Source organism: Limanda limanda, chromosome 8 (genome assembly GCF_963576545.1).
Source record: "Limanda limanda chromosome 8, fLimLim1.1, whole genome shotgun sequence".
NCBI classification, from domain to species: domain Eukaryota; kingdom Metazoa; phylum Chordata; class Actinopteri; order Pleuronectiformes; family Pleuronectidae; genus Limanda; species Limanda limanda.
The window spans coordinates 26,849,501-26,864,080 of NC_083643.1; the positions used below are offsets into that span (position 1 = coordinate 26,849,501).

Below are 14,580 nucleotides of genomic sequence, written 5' to 3' on the forward strand. Positions count from 1 at the left end.
ATAATATCCAGGTTGGTCTCCCTCATAGGGAGGCTTTACTCTTTAAAAAAAATCTAAATTTCTTATTAAACTACAAATTCATGTGATGGGATCAGCTGGTTAAAGCCAGTTAGGTGTGATTTTGGAAACACAAAATGATCACAAAAATGTAGAAGTCCGTATTTTAATTAAATTCACTTTATTTTGCTTGTGTTAGTGTAGTAAGGTGCCGAGCACAAAGGAACAAATCACCAACAAAACCGACATCCCAAGAACATCCTCCATATCATGTCAACATTTAATGTTTGACGCTGTAGGAAATCAAACTATAACTCTTTTAGGCAAGACATGGGGATGGAGCTAGGCATAAAATATCCACAAGTGAAGATGGAAAGTGGAGTTTTCTTAACTGATTTGGTTGGTCGGAGGTATGTTTAGTTCTGTGTATCTGTGTGGTTGAAGGCTATTTCCAGGGTGTACTGCTTTGAATCCTGGAACTATTCCTTCCAGATGCAGAGGAACTCAGTCGACTCCCGCTGCCGGATGTATTGGAGCGGGAGCTGAGGGTTGACATGCGGCTGGATCTGCTGCTCTCTGTGAATGCACACACAAACACTGGTGAGGAATATGAAATGAAATGAATTAAAAACATTTTTCAGTCTTCTACCAAGTGGAAATTTGGTTTTGATTCATGTTTAATTTGCCGGATGTAAAGGAAATGTAACATTTTGATCATGCACAATGTCATCATGTTCATCTCCCCTATAATTGATCATGATTGAATCTTATAAAATGTAACCTTGATCATGCTGAATCCTGTACAACTGAATGATTCTTGGCCTGATTGCCTAAACTAAGGTGTTGTTGCCTTGATGTCATTAGAAGATCGTGACCTTTGGCTTAAAAACAACCTCAGCAAGAGGGGGAGGAACCAGCCGAATGTATAAAGAGAAAAAACTGCTTCCCATCGCTGTGCATATTACAAACCAACGTTTAACTTATGCACCATGCTCTGAGCATTAAATGTGACAATACTGTAAGAGATTTGTGTCTCGTTCCTCGTTGTCAGAGTGACCAAAATTCTAGGTTTGATATCAGACATGAGTTGTCATCACTTATAAACCTGTTACCAACCCACAACAATCAATAAACAATGACTTAGATGAGGTCATACCATGTTAAATGGACACCATAAATAAACGGTTGGATGAACTGAAATAAGAGTTTATTTGTAAAAAAAAAAAAACGCAAGCCATAAAGGAACTAAATTAATGAAAGAAAAGCTGACGAAGTGGGCCATCGCTATAAAACTCAATCTAAATCAAAACCAAAACAAGAAAGTTAGACAATTGGACATCTCCAACTCAAAGTAGAATATGCTGCTGCTTTGTGGATTGATTCAAAAAGCGAGAGAAAGAGAGACCACAGGCTCTCCTCCTCCAGCTTCTTATCTCATCTCTAACTGTGAATGAGCCCCAGGTTCCGCAAAAAACTACAAGTGGGTTGTTTAAAAATAAAATAAAGACATAAATCCACATTATGACTTCAAAGCACATGAACACATCAAAGGTAATCATTTCATGATGGGATCTTCTAAGGAGCATGTAAATAAAGACTTGCATTTAAACCAACATATACAGAAACACACACCACACAAATAAACTCACATAACTATATAATTAGGCCTGTCGCGATATGCAATAAATCAATTAATTGTGCGATAAATTAAAATGAGCGATAATTTTTTGCCGGCTGCAATAAATTCAGGGATTAAAGTTTTCCGTCGCTATGACGGATGTCCGTCAACTCCGCTCGCATAAGGCTAAAAATGAGATCGATGCAGATCCCATCCGGCAGTCTGCCGGTGGACAGACTCTTGTCTCCGCGCTGCCCGCGCCCCGCGTGCGTCAGGGCTCCCGTGCAGGTGTGGGAGGATCTCCTCGCGAGCCCTCTCCCAAGCGCTGGCTGGCCCCCGCCGGGCGCATTTCCTCCGTGGTGCGCCGCGACGGCTCCGGGTCAGCTTGGAAAGGCTTGGGGCGGGAGGAACGGAGACAACGGCGAGAAAGGTTTCACAAAAGCGTTCGGGGGGACGAAGGCGGGCGGAAGCCTGCCTGCGACAGCCCCAGCCGCGGAGACACGGGGGTCTCCGAGCGGTCTGACACAGGGGTCTCCGCGGAGACACGGGGTCTCAATTGGCTCAGGCACCGAAGTCAGAGTCACGAGTCAGAGTGTGTCTGTTTTGTATTTATTTTTATTTATTTAAGTATAGTGTAAACTTTTGTTAACAGTTCATATATTATTCATAGTTTTAAGTTAAAAAGTTTTTGTATTTATTTATATTTATAATCTACTTTAAACAGTTCATATATTTGGCAATAAAAAAGTCTTTCTTAAATGTCTTCCAGATGTCCAGTTCCAGTTTTCTTTAAAAATAAAAGTTTATTGATCTTCGAAAGGGTGTACTTGCATTATTATGCCATTATCATTATATAAGTTGAAAATGGTGTCAAAACGGCAATATTATCGCTTATCGCAATAATTTCTGGGGCAATTAATCGCACAGAAAAATGTGTTATCGTGACAGGCCTATATATAATAACTCTTTCTATTTTACCAACTACTACTATTTTATTAGTAAATATACGTAAACCTAAAACAGCACCTTACCCTACCATGCAATCTAATTTTCAATACTGAAAAGGGGTTGTGAGTTTCTAACAGTTTGGTCTTACTGTTACTTGGGATGAGTATCTGTTCCAGGTGCTCCTTGATCTTAATCAGCTCATCTGATGTAAAGGGCCTCCTCATCTCTGCTGCCTGCATCTGCTGCTGCACAGAACTCTTCTTCCACTTTGACGTGGGAGACGACAGGCAAGTGGTCGGAATGGAGCCCGTCGTCAACCCCTCTGGAAATTTCTGAGCGATTACCTTGAGACCTGGGAGAACAAAGTGGGACCACAGCTCTTTTCAGGCACTGAACCTGCAGAAGTAAAACACAGCTACCCTCATCTCTCTCTACCCTGCACACACCAGTAGATTTGTAAACATTTTGGACAGCAAATAAAAATCCAGCAGATAGATGCAGAGGATTAGCAAATGGGAGGAAGCACCCCTGTTTGTCTGGACTCATACTGGGAAAGCAGGGATAGAGCTAAGCTATCTAGGGTGTCTATCTATGAGCATTGACTCCAGGAGCAGCACACACACTTTTTCAACAGAAAAGAGGCTTGTCACCTCCAGAGTTTCCTGACGGCCAAGAGCAGTGATTCCTAGCAACATGAACTACTGGAAAAGGCGGCTTGTGCCAAGACAGCTGGTGCTAAACTGTTTCTGAGGAGCGCTGTGATCAAAAGCCTATTAGAGTTTTCTAATATTTTAAAATTACATAGATATATAAATCCCAAACTGTTGATTCTACTTCAGCATTGGCCCTACAAGGTCCAAGACAGTTTGATACATTTAGTCGTGTTAGGAGCCATGTTAAACACAAAAATTTAGATTTTTTCTCATAAAATTTGAAGCAAGTCAGATTAAAACCAGCATTCATGTATTACATTACAGAAATGAACAGTCATGTAATGAGGTTTACAGCTCAAAAACAAATTTAAGTGTGCAGTACCTCTTTATATTCCCTTACATACTCATACATGAGTTATTTAAACACAGAAATATAAGCTCCAGCACCTCGAGACTACAACCAAAGAATGGTAAAAAAACATTCCCTATTACTTCGATAAAGTTTGAACAACTTAAGTGAAATGATAACTTACCTCCAGACAACATAAACAGATTCTCGACTCCTCGCTGACACATGGTGGTGGCTGCCTGGCTGGCTATTCTCTCATCCTCATCATACACAATGATGATCTTCCCTGCAGCGTTTTTCTAAAAAGAGTGTGGGTTAAGTTCAGACAAGACAGAAATCAGTTGTACCTGCAGGTCAGTTGTTGTTGACATGGAAAAGTATCTCAAGGGAAAGTGTTTAATGCCAGTTTGTGTATCCATACATATTCCAGCACTTCTTTGGAGAAGGGGTTCATTGTTCGAGACAGCTGGGCGATCGGGAAACTGTGTGCTATAAGAAAGACAAATGATAAGGATGTTAACATTATTCTATTTGGCATAAAGAGCTTGATGATAATTTTTCTGTTACATACCGCTGATGATGTGACAGCGGTTGTACTGATCCAGGTCACGCACGTCCAGCAGCAGGTAGGGGCAGTCTGGGTAGGGCCTGTCAGCGTCATTGTCCATCTTGTGACGCTTCATGTCGAGGCTCAGCTCTCCTACACCACTAACAACGCTGTGAGAGGTCAAAGGTTAGGAGATTGTATTATTTAGTCTTTATTCCTTTGCCTATATAACCTACGCCAAAGATGTTATTTTTTTGTCCATTTTTATGTCCTTTGCCAGTTATGAAATTTATATGATATAAATTATCAAATATGCATCCCATACTTTAGATTTCCCTTCTGTTGTCCTTGAGTTTCAATTTCCTAGATTTTCCCCCTCTCATTATTATCCCATCTGCCTATCCCCCATGAGCACACAAGCAGACAGACAGAGAGAAAGAGAGGGTTTTCGGGGGGGCTATAAAGATCATTTACCACCGAACCCCTACATTGAACGGGTTACATACAACAACAAGTGGAGAAAGCAGAATCGCGGGCTGACCGGTGGAGAAATGCGCGTTTGGTGTGAACAGCCAGGCAGGTGTGCACTTGAGAATGGCGCTTCCACGTCTGCTGTAAACCCGGCATAAGGAAACGGCAAGCTCGTCCCCGATTCTGCGTCCCAGCAAAGCGTTGAAGCTGGTGGAGGGCGCAACTCCGGTACTGGATTCGTCAGCTTTTATGTGGAAGCTTGTTCTTGTCTCCACACCTGATCCTGTCTCCAGGCCTGGTCCGGCTCCTGGTCTTTCGTCAGCGGAGAGGTGAAGCCGGCTCCCACTGTTCCTTTTTCCGGGCCTCTTTTGTGGCGGCGGCCACCCAGTGAGACTCTGTGCGCAGCGGTGCCCACCTGCTCGACCCCTAGAGAGCCTCAGCGTGCAGGCTGGCTTCCTCTCCAGGCCGGATGGCTCCCTGGTCTGAGTTTGATGATTAGGGTATTTAGAGGTAGCTTGGAGAGCACCTTCACCTGGACCAGAGGATCAGTCAGCGCAAGTGAGAGCTGATTGATCCTCTAGCACAAAAGGCAGCAGCAGAGCTGCCTTTGAGGGACATGCAGAGAGACACTAATCAACTGAGACTCATTAGAGACAGAGATGTGCTAAACTGTAACGCTATATGCCAGCAGAAAGTGCTGGATTTATGTGGTATTTAAGTTTGTGTTTTCACCTGGTCTCTTAATAAAAGATGTTGAAATGTTGATACCAAATGGTTTGTCTCTGTCTGCTGTGGTGAGAGCCCCTTAGCATGGTCTACTGCCACAGTAGGCTTTACCCCAGTGCATTTTCTCTCCATTTGACCTTCCTTGCACAGTGAATGTGACATAATAGCTTTACCATTACCAACAGTCTGCAGACCCAGGAGAAGTTGCAGATTGCGTTACACTCCTGGGGTCCCTGTTGCAGTTGGAGGGGGCAAAGACGCATGTGAGAGGAAAGGGAACCCATGACAGATGGCGGATGGGAGGTGACTGTGCTTAATACAGGAGGGTGGATTTGTAGGACAGGTGGATGTCTTAAGGGACAGTACAGTGACACAGATATGTTGGGTGTAGGATTACAGGGCCCCTTGTGACTGTGATTCTTGGATGCTGGGTGTGACTTAGGGTGAGTCTGTAGGTATTGTATATATAACACTGCTTCATAAGCTGCTTTCAGAGATGCACTGAACACCAGTCAAGACATTGCCTAGAGGGGCTGAATGTGTGAATGTAAATATCCGAGTGAGAGGTTTCGGACTTTGTCTGGAGTTTCTCCAACCAGCTCACTAGTAAAAACTTTGGAGGCTATCCAAATGAGCTAATACAGCAGGAGATCCTGAGCTAAACATGAACAAGATACTGACAAAGGTGTCAAGAGAGCTTTTGCCCGATGCTGGTGTTGATATGCTGTGAAAAAAAGATGTCCTGCTGCACCAGCCCTCACCTGAATGCTAAATTCTTTTTACAACACCGGCAAAAATCGGTCATCTTCTTCTTCCAGCGTGCGTGCAGTTGACTTCTGTTGACAACAACTATGCGTCGCTCAACATACGTCACATACTATGTTGCTCTGATTGGTTGTAGGTCTATCCAATTGAGCGAAGAGGCATTTTTTTTCCTGGTGCGGTTGAAACACGCCCCATAATCGCAGCCCAATGGAGCGGTCTCAGACTCATATTCTGACTAGAATCATGAGTATGACAACGTCAGGATACTTAAGTGCAGCACTTGCTGAAAAATACTTGCCCTCATCATCCACAGCATGTTGGTTAAAGGTTGTCCTCCTAACAATGGGTAAAATGGCATGTGAGATATTAAGCTAGGTCTTTCTTACCTTAGCAGCGTTGACCTGGAAGTGTAGCAGTTCTCCCTGGTGTCACCTGCACCATGGGGATCAGAAAGTGGTGACATGTGTAGGGCACCGTTGTTGTGTTGGGACAAACTCTCCAGGTCTGCATCAGACATCTCTGACAGGGCATCTGCAAATGAGTGTGAAATCAACAGCTTGTCACCCACTGTCAGAGCCAAGTTCAATATGTTAGAAAATGTTTATCAGCCTATTGGTACGAAGCTGTAGATGAATCACGTTTACCGTCTGGGCAGTGTGAGTCACCATCATTCTCACATTCATTGACGTCTGACCCAGAGGCTTCATGAAGTATCTGGTGAGTAAAACAAGTTTGAAACTCAGCAAAGCATGTACCAGCAATAAAACCAGTTAAAACTAATAGGAAGTAAAAGTGCATGGACAATGGTATCCTGGTGTCCGTAAATGAAGGTAACAAACTGAGCTGAATGGTTTGTTAGAGCTGTCTGTGCAGAACTATTCACACAAGTGAACATCAATTATTAAGAACAGTAAACAGATCAGGTTTTCTGACTACATTCATTCAGTCATCTCCAAAGTGTAGGCAACAAATAATTGGATAAGAACAGCACGACTTTACCCTTTAGTAAGGAAATAAAAACGTACCAATTGGGCAAATGACGACAGCTTTAACCGCTTAAATACTTCATCTGCACGGAACCTGAAATCTTAGGAAATGGAGAATAAAAAAACAAACAAAGGAATTAAAAGACCAATATTAAAAAAGGCAAATGTTGCCTCACAGCCCTGACAGTCTTGAAATACCCCATTTAGAAAGACCATGATAGCTGAAGATGATGACTTTGGACCAATAGTCAAAAAGTCTGATCACTTGTATAACAAGCTGCAATAACTGTAGTACAGACTACTTACCAGAGTCTTCCAGTTCCTCGTTCTCCTCTAATGCTTCATTGACGCTCAGCTCTAACCTGTCTACTCTCATGATACCGTCAATCCACAGCTGCCACTACTTCCCCCACATCAGACTCAGTTTTATCCCTGCACACTAGCTCAAACCTGTTGGTATCCAACAAGCACATCCCCACAGTCTTTGTCTGGCCACACTATTGTGAATGCTGCAATCCTCCATTGAAGATAGAAGGAATCTCTCACGTATCCCTGAGAAATTTATTGTTGTTCTGGGTTTGTACCCTCATGGTTGAATGGACTTAAATAAGTCGCTTTGGATAAAATTGTCAGCTAAATGAAATGTAATGTAATGTAATGTTAAAGAAATTGAAGGTCAGGTCAAACACAAATTAACATTTATTATTTTGCTTAATTAACCGGAGTAGTATGAGAAACCCGAAGATTCTTGGAAAAATGTCCTGCTCTAACTCACATCTATTGAACCAGCTGACTTTTGCTTAATTAACCGGAGTAGTATGAGAAACCCGAAGATTCTTGGAAAAATGTCCTGCTCTAACTCACATCTATTGAACCAGCTGACAGAAAGAAAGGTGAATTGTGAATGTCAGACTTTAAACGTTGGATTGGTCATGTACTAAACAGACTGTCGACTTTATGCACCTGACTTGCTATACTCAAACACTTCCTAATGATTAAAGCTTTACTTTTAAGTTAAGTTGAGGTAAGTTAATATTGACCTTGTTATTCAAATTCAAATAAAGGGGAAATTAAACATTCAGACAAAACCATAAAAGCATAACAAATCCATAATAGATCATTTATGAATATATATAAACCATACAGCCAACAATGTTATTTATTTGCCATTTCTGAACTTCTCTCCTCTTCAAACAAGTTACTCACTTTTTTTAATATCGTCCAGTCTTTCCGCGTGCTTCGTAAGGCTGCATCCTACAAAACGAAACATAACAATAATGTGATAAAAAGACAGCAGAAGATTTTAAAGCTGCGTTGTTTGAGATATCAATGGTTGATACAAAGGCCCTGAAATTCTTGTTCTACTTGAGTGATGTGTCATTTATTTGCCTGAACAGGTTACTTGTGATATTAAGGAGCAGAACTTTATTGTCCACCTACACGGGAAATTGTCCTCGATTAATAAACAAAAAAACATAAAACAACAACGGCCAATTAGTAATAGCCTTTCTGTGGATCAGATGTCACTTCTTCAACACTTAATGGAATAAACTACTTTTTAAAAACATTTTTAGTTGCCCGGAGGAAGTGTGTAGCACATCCTGGAGCTCAAAAGCTCAAACTGGCAGAAAAAAAGATGGGAGCTATCTGCCAGGATATCTTTACTTGATTTCTTCTTTGTCCTTCAAGTAAAGAGTTGGGTTAATGGCTTTGCTGACTACTTTCCTTGCCATTGACGCATCCCTGGAAAGCTCTGCAGCTTAAGTGACTGTACCAGGCAGGGAGATGAAAAGTTAAAACACTCTCAATAGCAGATTTGTTCACAAGTTCCTCAACCTGCTAACTGACTCCTCAAACGGCTAACTGACTAGCTAACTCCTAGGCCACAGAGTCTAAGGCCCAATCCCTTATCACCCCTTGGCCCTAACCCTTCATTTTGCGTGTTCACGTGTCGGTGTAGGCTGTCCAAATACCCCTCCAGACGGAGATCTTTCATACCCTCACTTCAAACTTTGATCTAAGACGTTATACAGAGCTCCTGTTGAAGAGACACCTTGAAGCCTTCAAACAACATGTGATTGTTCAAAAACAATAAGCCCTATCTCCGAAATAACTTTCAACCCCGATATGGGAGGATTAACTCACTTTAAACGTTTTGGTGTCTGATGAATCTATGAGAATAGAGTACCCTGTGAGCATGACAGCTCAATGATTTAAACCTGTACCTGTATCCAATCGGGTCTTGATGTGTTCGTACTTTGGGTTTCTCGGTATTCTTCTTTCCATGTACTAGAAGGAAAAGGACAATGGAGACAATTGTTTTTGATCATCACAGATCCTTGTTTTAATTTTCCGTTACTTTTTGTATCACTACCCTTCTTATGCACAACATGGGTTAGAAAACCCGTATTAATGTCTTGTGTTATTTCATGCATGTTTTTTTTGCTATATTTTTTAAATAAATGTATTTTATCATTGCATATAGTAAGTATTCATTAAATATCTTGCTTTTTGATTACCAAAAATCAGTATATTCCTTTATCATTTCATACTTTATAAACTAATGTAAATTTTGTATTTCTACATCACTTTTACACGCATGGGCCAAAAATAACCCGAACAGTATGTATTCACTACAGAACACCTTCTATTCATCTCACACAGCTACTTTTACACATCTGATGCATGTTGGTTTTATTTTACAATCCATTACATTAGAAAGAGAAATATGTACAATACTAACTAGCAGTTACCTAGCTAGCTAACCATAGCTAGATCAACTAAATAAATCTCGAAATATAACAGTATATACTCAATAGACATTGTTTGATATGCATTTGAAAGGTTAATATGGCTGGTCAAAATCATTTCAGACTTACGGTTGACATGATAATAAAGATGCTGTCCGAAGAACAGGATAATACAAATGAGGAGACAATTCTTTGTCTTGATTCCAAGTCTGAAATCTCTGATGTTGAGGATGTAGGCTATCTTCCACAAGATCAAGTTAGAGTTGTGGGTGTCATGACATAGTAGGCTATGTCAACAAAGGAGCCCTGTTAATTTAAGGGACTGGATTCCAAGTCAAAAGGCTCCTTTGATGACATTGTAGAGACTCATCTTATATTTCATCAAAGGAGCCATCTCCTAAATGAAGAAGGACGAATAAGCCATGAAATAATATAGCAAGAAACACCCAGCCATGCATGCAAAAACACAGGAAATTAATAAGGATCAAGATGCTTTACAATGTTATTTATCCAACATTACCTGCACACTGCCGATGCCCTGTTTGAGCAAATATCAACATTACCATCAAAGTTGAACAACCCCTCTGATTCGTCGGCGGGGTTGAGTGGTCCAAGTAAGTGCACTTACTTGGACCACTCAGAGAGGCCGATATTCACTCTCCAAAACGGAGACAACGATTGCAAACCTTTAAGGTGTATACACACATGTCAAGCGTGTACTGGTGTTGATACAGTATTACGGACAAAAGATTACAACAAAAGCAAAAAAAAATAAATACAGGGTCTTATTTCAAGCAGCATAAACAAGTCCAGTAAAGGAAATAGTGTCAGGTCATTTCTGTTCATCATGCATTAAAGAGGTTTTACAAATATCTTTTGTTCACTCTTACTTCTTTATAGCCTAACAAAATCAGGTCTTTTATCAGAAGATCCAAATTTGTGTGCATCCTCATATCTGCTCTACAGCCGTGTCCAAAAGTTTTGAGAATGACACAAATATACATTCTTACAAAGTCTGCTGCCTCAGTTTTTATAATAGCAATTTGCATATACTCAAGAATGTTATGAAGAAAAAAATCCACAAAAAAACATTTTCCACTGGATTTCAGCCCTGCCACAGAAGGACCAGCTGACATCATGTCAGTGATTCTCTTGTTAACACAGGTGAGAGTTTTGACGGGGACAAGTCTGGAGATCACTCTGTCATGCTGATTGAGACAGAATAGCAGACTGGAAGCTTTAAAAGGAGGGTGGTGCTTGAAATCATTGTTATTCCTCTGTTAACCATGGTTACCTGCAAGGAAACACATGCAATCATCATTGCTTTGCACAAAAAGGGCTTCAAAGGCCAGGATATTGCTGGCAGTAAGATTGAACCTGAATTCACCATTTATCGGATCATCAAGAACTTCAAGGAGAGAGGTTCAATTGTTGTGAAAAAGGGAGGTCCAGCAAGCGCCAGGACCGTCTCCTAAAGTTGATTCAGCTGCAGGATCGGGGCACCACTAGTTCAGAGGTTGTTCAGGAATGGCAGCAGGCAGGTGTGATTGCATCTGCATGCACAGTGAGGCAAAGACTTTTGGATGATGGCCTGATGTCAAGAAGGGCAGCAAAGAAGCCATTTGTCTCCAGGAAAAACATCAGGGACAGACTGATATTGTGCCAAAGGTACAGGGATTGGACTGCTGAGGACTGGGGTAAAGTCATTTTATCTGATGAATCCCCTTACCGATTGTTTGGGGCATCTGAAAAAAGCTTGTCTGGAGAAGAAAAGGTGAGCGCTACCATCCGTCCTGTGTCATGCCAACAGTAGAGCATCCTGAGACCATTCCTGTGTTGGGTTGCTTCTCAGCCAAGGGAGTGGGCTCACTAACAATTTTGCCAAAGAACACCGCCATGAATAAAGAATGGTACCAAAACATCCTCCGAGAGCAACTTCTCCCAACCATCCAAGAACAGTTTGGTGACAAACAATGCCCTTTCCAGCATGATGGGGCACCTTGCCATAAGGCAAAAGTGATAACTAAGTAGCTCGGGTAACAAAACATTGAAATGTTGGGTCCATGGCTAGGAAACTCCCCAGACCTTAATCCCATTGAGAATTTGTGGTCAATCCTCAAGAGGCGGGTGGACAAAAAAAAAAAAAAAATTCTGACAAAGTCCAAGCATTGATTATGCAAGAATGAGCTGCTTTCAGTCAGGATGTGGGCCAGCAGTTAATTGACAGCATGCCAGGGTGAATTGCAGAGGTCTTGAAAAAGAAGGGTCAACACTGTAAATATTGACTCTTTGCATAAAGTTGATGTAATTGTCAATAAAATTCTTTCACACTAATGAAATGCTTGTAATTATTAGAGATGAGCCGGATACTCGGCTGAAACGAGTATCCGGTACGGATAAAGCACTTTTGCCGATTACGAGTATAATACGAGTAATCGGAGTCATTATCTGTGCTCTGACTGAATGAAAATCCTCACACAGCGTCACAGCGCTCCTCCTGTCACACACGGCTCTGCTCACTCACTCACAGAACAGCTCTGTCTCTCAGTCACTCAGGTTCACTGCGCATCGGGACTGTTCTATAGGCTCAGTCAAGGAAGCAGAAATGATTCGTTCTTTTCCCGACTGGGTCTTCGGGTACGAGTCTTTGGAAAAATTTTCACGAGACCTGCAATGGCTCAGTAGAGGAGCGCTGGAAATGCGACGGACGTTCGCTGTCTCCCGGAGAAATTAACACTCTGTGTTTTTGGTGTGGAGGGACGTGAATTGTATTTGTTCACGGGTCATGGTGACTGGTTTTGTTGTTTTCACTTTACATTTACACTTACTTTACAGTAAAGTAAACCTCTATTAAATACAGTACAACATGACAGTTTGTATGGTTTGAAATTGTCATCTATTATCACACTGGCATTTAATTATCACGGCAAACAATTACACTGCACTAAACTTTAAGTGTTAATGTGAGGTGAAAATGGAGGGGCCAGTCTGTGTGACTTGTGAGCGAATGTGGTTCGCGTCTTTCTGTGCTGGGGGCACGGAGTGTTCGTTTCTCCGGGAGACAGTGAACGTCCATCGCATCTCACTCACACACACACACACACACACCTGGTTTGGAAATAAATTTAAAAAAAATAAAAATAAAAAAATCATAAAAAAATGTCAAAGTTAATAAAGAAAGTTATGTTGAACCAGCCCACTTCCAGGTTAAATCACACCCACTTCCGGGTTAGGCCCCGCCCACTCCGAGTACGGATACGGATAATTCATATGGTTAACAGATACAGATACAGATAATGCTGTACTCGCTCATCCCTAGTAATTATACTTTGGTATACCATAGTAACATCTGATAAGAAGATCTGAAAACACTGAAGCAACACACTTTGTGAAAACCAATAGTTGTGTCATTCTCAAAACTTTTTGCCACGGCTGTAGATCATTACAACGTTGGAGTTCCTGGCTCTTTGGCAGCCCTTGGAAAAGCTCAAACATTCTCATATCGAACACTATAATTGTGTTAACAAACATAATTTCATAAATATATTTTCTAATTAGGGCCCAAGCACTGACAGGTGAGGCCCCTATTGAAATTGCTCAAATTCTTACCTAAATTTGCAGAAAATTAGAAAATGGTGAAGTATTCTGGAGGAAAAATGATCAACAGTGTCCCCCGAGACCCCTGGAACGTGTTCACATTGACCGATCTTCACAAAAATCGATACACAGGTGTATCATGACCAGACAAACAAAGAGGTCGTGAGGTGCAATGGGAAAAACGCAACAGACAGCCTGCTATTTTACATTTAGTGGCCATTTTGGCCATATTCCACATTTTTACTTTGAGGTACTTGTACCAGGGCTTTCATCAGATCAACTTCAAATTGAGATGAGTGTCATCACAACAAGATGGAGATACAAAGTTATCAAAAGATCAATTTTTCGACACACGGTGTGACCGTGGCGGGCGTGGCGTCAAAGTTTGATTACACGCCATTAAAACACGATGTTCTGTAACACGGACATACATGGACCATGATCCTTTGATTCTGAGCCGTAAACAAACAACTCCACTCCTGCAGTGTCAGTGGTCAAATATCAAAGGAATCTTTATGTCTTGCAAAGGTGACGTTTTCAGAATTGAGACATTTCCTCAAACCGTGTAAACATTGAGGTACGGCGAAGGTTCATTCTTGGCCAAAGGAGACGATGTTGTCATAACTCCACTCTGCATTGTCCTATCACCACCAAACTTATGTCTCATGATCAGAGTCCAAGCCTGAAGAGCTCTATGTGTCAATATTTCCTCAGTCATTATTTATTTTTTTCGGGCAAAACACTTGCAACGCTTCAAAATGCATGTGCTCGGGCCAACCTAGTGCTGCTTTGCATTCCTAAAAATTTTAGAAATTGCATTTAAGTATAGTAATCTATTATTTGCTTTACTGGTGCAATGGCCGTTGTAGATGGGTTGTTTGCTTGTACTGTGGTAATGCTGGTTATAATCAAAATCCATATGACTGATAATTTTGCGTTGATCTATCATTTATTTAGATTCTCATCATCTTTCAGACATTGAATATTATCTCTTTGTCCTATTTAATATATTTTTTAAAACCCAATATATACACTGGAGGGAAAAAGCTCTGACTTAATATTGCACTGAATTAATAAAATCCTTGGGGCAATTCAGGTGTTGCTTTGTATCTGCAGGTGCTGTGGTGATGATGTGATATTTACCGTATAGATTTGGAGATTTCCAAAGTAAAG

General features: G+C 41.2%; 1 protein-coding gene across 1 annotated transcript; it reads right to left on the minus strand.

Annotated features, from left to right (window-relative positions):
• Positions 1 to 442: 442 nt before the first annotated feature.
• On the minus strand, positions 443 to 10,360 carry LOC133009756 (centrosomal protein of 41 kDa-like; the record flags this gene model as incomplete). The annotated part of the gene is made up of 11 exons (XM_061077290.1): positions 443 to 563; positions 2,699 to 2,915; positions 3,750 to 3,864; positions 3,987 to 4,054; positions 4,137 to 4,282; positions 6,461 to 6,605; positions 6,719 to 6,788; positions 7,100 to 7,161; positions 8,267 to 8,314; positions 9,286 to 9,349; positions 10,331 to 10,360. Coding segments are annotated over 11 exons (1,086 nt in total), but the record flags the coding sequence as incomplete, so codon positions are not given.
• Between the last annotated feature and the right edge of the window lie 4,220 nt (positions 10,361 to 14,580).